Source organism: Syzygium oleosum, unplaced genomic scaffold (assembly GCF_021117445.2).
Source record: "Syzygium oleosum isolate NSW1041296 unplaced genomic scaffold, Sole_v2.1 Sole_v2.04, whole genome shotgun sequence".
Taxonomy (NCBI): domain Eukaryota; kingdom Viridiplantae; phylum Streptophyta; class Magnoliopsida; order Myrtales; family Myrtaceae; genus Syzygium; species Syzygium oleosum.
Window position 1 is genome coordinate 13,410,739 of NW_026607488.1, and position 5,923 is coordinate 13,416,661.

Below are 5,923 nucleotides of genomic sequence, written 5' to 3' on the forward strand. Positions count from 1 at the left end.
GAAATTATAGCAGCTCCATTCACAATCTTTCCCAATTCACCTGGCACCTCGAGAGAATTTCATTACCCCATCTTCAGCGGTGTACTTGCACCCGATGTCATTGAGTGTACCTAGAGAAATAAGATTCATCTTGAGCTTTCACTTTTGTCAATGTGCACTATATGCCATTGTGCATCTAAATTCGAACCGTCTCTATCCCACAATCTTGCAAACTGTATTATTTCCCATCAAAACACTACCACCATCTATAGCTCTGTCAATAGTAAACCAATTTCGATGAGGCGTCATATGATAGGAACATCTCTAATCTAGGACCCGTTCGTCTCCAGTCGAACTATTAGTCACACATAAAACAAACTTGGCATCAGCAGTGCTCTCCTAGGCAACATTTGCCACACTGCTTGAAACATTATGCCCATCGTTTTTATTTCTCAACCTTGGACAGTCTCTCCTCATATGTCCCTTTTCGTGACACTCAAAACACTTCATGCGACCCCTTGGATTTTTTGTGTCACAATTTTGATATGTTTTTAGCTTTGTTGCTAGACCTCCAACGTCAAACCGTCATCTCGCAACTTCCTCTACCACTTCTTAGAGAATCGGACTGATTTTACCTCTTCTGTGTAGTACGTGCTTGCAACAGTGAGTCAATAAAGTGCTTCTATGACGCTGGTGGAGACACCAATAGCATCATGCCTTATTTTTCATCATCTAGGATCTCACCGACATTCTTCAAATCCATCATGAGTTTGTTGAACTCATCTAGATGAGCTTTGATGGATGTACCTTTAGTATAATGAAACTGAAACATTCTCTTCAGCATGTATAACTGATTTTTCAAACCCTTCATTACATATAGGGTCTAGATTTTTTCCCACAGTGTCGTGGCATCCTTCTTCTCGGCCACCTCTATTAACACCTCATCCGATGGGTTCAACAGGATCATACTCCTTGTCTTCCCCATTAGCTCTTCCTTTTCAAAATCTTTCATTTTTTTGGGCTACTTATCCATACCCTCCAATGCCTTGGCTAAATCTTAAGTTGTTAATAGCGCCTCCATCTTGACACTTCACAACCCAAAGTTGTTCGTGTTGAAAAAATCCCCTATGTTGTTCTGAAGAAATAATCAAAGACTACTAATGTGTGTATTGGTTGAGTAGAACCAGGTGAAATATGCTCAAGCCAATATGCAAATGATGTCATTATTAGCACCTAGTGATTTTACTATGAGGAGTGCTCTGCCACTATCAAGAGTACTTTGCTAATATTGATGGATTACTGCCGATATCAAGGGTGAACAATGTATTGGTGTTGAGATGTTTACAAGCTAGAAGGACTTTGAGATAAGGTGAACATCTTAAAAAACCTTAATCGAGGGTGAACAAGTTGAGAAGAATGGAGATATTCGTGATAACTTAGAGGTACCAAGATTTGGTGAACAGATCTGATGGACCTGGTGATAGTGAACAAGCCTAGAATGAGAATGTTCAGTAAAGCTTGGAAGGACCATGAAGGTGAACGACTTGATAGAGTCATAATCGCTAATATGCTTAGCAAGACCAGAAGATAGATAAGTTGATCATTGTTGGGAGCAGATGCCAATATCAGAGAGGTGGAGGACATGTGACGCCCTCTTTCCAATCTCGATTTGGTGTCTGCCAATTATCTTCAAGGTTTAGAATTTGAAAAAGAGCTGCAGAGTTGATCAAGTGTAGTTCTCGCATTAATGAGCTCGAGACAGACCCTGACAAAAGTACACTAACACTAATATGGGAAACCGCCATTGTCAGAGAGACGTTTCCGATGACAAAGAGCCATTCTGACAAATTTGAGTGACGCTTTGTTGCAAGCAGCAGTAGAACCAATGGCTACTTATAGAATTTTTGTTGGGAACCATCATATGAGGATGGATGTCTATATATTCAATCCAAGAGAAGTAGTGGCGCTGGGTGGAAACAAACAAAACTAACTTAGTGCTTTGAGGGTTCTTCGTTGTTCTGTTTTTGTTGATAGTTGTTGTGTATTGATGATTACTCTTTGTGTAGTGTTCCTATTGTTTGTAATCGTGATAAGAACAACTGTATAAGATGATAGCAGTACTTGGTTTTTGATAATGTGATCTATTAATTGATAGGAGCAGTATGTGTTGATTTTAACTTGTCTTGAAGATTACTAGTGGATTACAGCCTTGTTGTGACTGTTAGTTGTGGAGAGTGAATGTAGGCTTGGGAATAAAACCAAACACTATAAATCTCTATGTGCTATCTTTCATCTCTTCAGTATCAGCATTACAAGTTCATCAATATCACTTTCTATTCATCAACAGCATGTGCACCTGATATCTATAATATGTTTCTACTATCGTTTGAAGTTTACTTGTTGTATTCCACAAAAGTTTCTTATAATTCCCATTCAACCTATTCAGCCCCTCTCTAGGTTGTATTGTTAACCCCAACAGTTCTTCCTGTTAAATTTCTCAACTTCAAATTTCTTTCTAGACATAATTGCAAAGTCTCAGCTCTGATACCAATTGTTGTTACATGGACTAGATCTTTGCAATTACATAGTGACACGAAATTATCAGAGAAAATAATACGAGGAACAATAAAGGACGCGAGAGATTTACATGGTTCAGTTCGAGTATCAGAAACTACGTCCACAGGGAGAGCCAGCAAATAATCCGCCATAAAACGGAAAATTACAAAGTTACAATCACTCATGCTCAAGTGTTTCTCAGCCCCATAATTTACACCTGAAACCCGTAGTGTTTAATCTAACTTAAAACACTCAAAATGGATGTAAGTAAACTGTACAAAATACACGGTGTTCAGAGCACCTATTCTTCTTCTCCGTGCTCTAACTTCGCATATATTCTTCTGATGAGAACTCCTCTTCTTATATAGATTGGGGCCATCATGAATAAACATGGGCCATCATTGCAACTTTCTTGTTCTTTTCTTTTGCAGGAACGGCATGGGCTCCCTTATCCTTCACATGCGGCCCTAACGATGTAGCCATCACGAAGGAGATCTTCCTTCACCTTTGACAAGACGAAACCCCCTTCAATTACGTGTGCATTGAAGAATTCATCTTCTCAGTTGTCTCCATGCATCTCCCTTTTAATGCCAAAGAAGGGATATTATTCTTTATTAAACAAGTGTACCCAGTGGAAGTCTTCTCTTGTTATTTATCCATCTAGCACGCATGCACGAGACTAATGCAGGAAGAGACAAACCAGAAAACAACCGGTTGAATGTTATTTGTCCGGCCCTACTCGCTTGATTTAATTTTGGACCATGCTTATTTAATGGGCTCAAACTTGAAATATAACTTAAGGGTCTGGAAACAAGCAAGCTGCTAATGATACACCTCCAGTTTGGAATCTTTTGTGGTTAAATATTTAATTTGTGGGTAAATTTACCATAAGTGTATCAGTTTAGAGTTTTTTATGGTTAAAAAATTAGTGCGGGGTAACTTTATCACAGGTATATCAGTTTGGGGTTTTTCATGATATTAACCCTTTCAATTATTATATTCTCTCAAATTCAAGTTACAAATTTGTGGGGAAATTTCATTGAGATTCAAGCTCGTAGACTTGCGGCCATCTTAGGATGGTATGAATTGAAGACAATTCGCACAACGATTGGTAGGGGTTCTAAACCCCCCTAGATAAAATTAATATAGTTATAATGCTAGTGCAAGGCTAGAATTATTAAACAAAGAAGGCGTTACTCTATTGGCTTAAAATTAGGCTTTTCACGAATGAGTAGGCCCTCCTAATGCCCAAATTACCCTTTGGAAAAATCCAAAAAATGTCATTTACGGCAGGGACGACCTGTTTTTGAATAGATCGAGGATATATGCTACATATATATACTTGGATCCAATTAAAAGAATATGGATCCAATATGTTTTAAGCATTGTACGATTAAATTTGTCAATCATTTTATAGCAGGCTATTAAGTCTATAAATTTATGATATTTTTACCGCACTTATATCAAAGAAAGAAGCTTGATAAATTCTTCAAATTGGGTTTTACATCATATCTAATTTATCCTTCAAAATGTCAAGCTCCCACAAAAGATCAGCACGTGCTCTTTGTTTAGCCATGATGCTATGAGCCTATGACCCAAAAATTGCCAATTTCTCCTCCCTTTTCTCTATATATACACTACAAGATCTTGCAATTAAATAGCACCAAAGAAGCACACTTTCTCCAGAAAGAAACTTAAAAGGATTCTTTCAAATCTCTCAATTTCCAACAGACATGGCCATGAAAGTTGAGGTTGTCTCCACAGAGACCATCAAGCCTTCCTCTCCAACTCCATCTCACCTCAGAAACTTCAAGCTCTGTCTCCTTGACCAACTGGCTCCCCCGCTTTGTGTTCCAATCATCCTGTTCTACTCGGCTCCCGACAACAAGGCGGTGCCGAACTCTGCCTCGGTCACAGGAAACTTGAAAACTTCGCTCTCGCAGGCGCTTTCCCTCTTCTACCCTCTAGGCGGAAGGATGAAAGGCAACGCCGCCATCGATTGCAACGATGAGGGGGCGCTCTATTTGGAGGCGAAAGCTCACTTCGAGTTGTCCAAAGTCCTGTCAAACCCGGACATCAATCAGCTGCTGCAATTCCTCCCGTTCTCTCCGCACAGAGTCGCTCCCAACATTGAGGAACAAGTCATTGTAGGGGTCCAAGTCAACTTCTTTGACTGTGGCGGCATCGGGATCGGCATCTGCATCTCTCACAAGATCGCTGACGGCGCGTCAGTCTCTGCTTTCCTCACCACATGGTCGGAAATTGCCCTCAATGGCATTGACCGCGAAGCCATCCTCATCACTCCCTTCTTGAAAGCATCTGAGCTCTTCCAACCAAAGGACGTAAACTTCCAAATGTCACACGAGTTCAACAGCAGAGAGAAGCTTTCCACCAAGATGTTTCGTTTCGACAGTGAGAGCTTGGCACGCCTCAGGGCCAGGTTTGGCAGTGCCACTCCTACTCGCGTCGAGGCAGTGACCGCCCTCATTTGGAAATCGGCCTTGGAGGTGGCGAGGAAGAGGCCAGAGTGGAACGAGAAGTACCCCCCATCATCAGCTGCGACACATGTGGTGAACATCAGAAGCAGGATGAGGCCACAGCCACTGCCTGAAAATGCCTTGGGCAATCTGTGGCAGACCACTGTTGCACCATTGATGGACGCAAACAAGGCAGTTGAATTGCAGGACTTTGCAGGCACTCTCAGGAAATCAATAAGGGCAATTGATGGCGAATATTTGAGCGTGCTTCAAGGCGAGAGGGGATTGGCCAAGGCTTACGAGAGCCTCACGGCGGCACGGAAGTTGGCAGAGTCGTCTGCGGGAAAGATCAAGCTCTACGGCTTCAGCAGCTGGGCAGGGTTTCCTTACTACGAGGTGGATTTCGGCTTGGGAAAGCCCGCTTGGGTGTGCACCACCGGTTTTCCGATTGGAAATATGGTGTTTTTTATGGGAACGAGGTGCGGGCATGGGATCGAAGCTTGGATCACATTGCCCGAGCACGACATGATCGAGTTCGAGCGCAACGATGAGTTGCTACAGTTCGTTTCGCCGAGCCCTTGATCATGAGAAGGGCGACTGATGAAGATAGTAATCCCTTATGGTTTGCTTGATTCAAGGTTTCATATATGTTCGTTTGCTTTGTTAGATGTCATAAACTGGTTAAATGGTTTGTGTATTATTACTAATGTGTGATTCAAACTTCAAATAAAAGTATGTTCGAAGTTCCATATGCCTTGATTTTTCTTGTTCCATCTATGGACATTTTTGTCTAGAAAACCTTATTATAATGGAGAAATACTATTTGTAATATGTGTAATTTCGTTAACAAATGTCTTGAAGATATTTTTGTCAAATCATAAAATATTCAAAATGAGTAAATAACAATTCAG

General features: G+C 41.0%; 1 protein-coding gene across 1 annotated transcript; it reads left to right on the forward strand.

Moving 5' to 3' along the window:
- Positions 1 to 4,268: 4,268 nt before the first annotated feature.
- LOC115664374 (stemmadenine O-acetyltransferase-like) lies at positions 4,269 to 5,594 on the forward strand. Its single transcript, XM_030586309.1, has one exon. The coding sequence runs from the start codon at positions 4,269 to 4,271 to the stop codon at positions 5,592 to 5,594; it is 1,326 nt and encodes a 441-aa protein (XP_030442169.1).
- Positions 5,595 to 5,923: the final 329 nt, after the last annotated feature.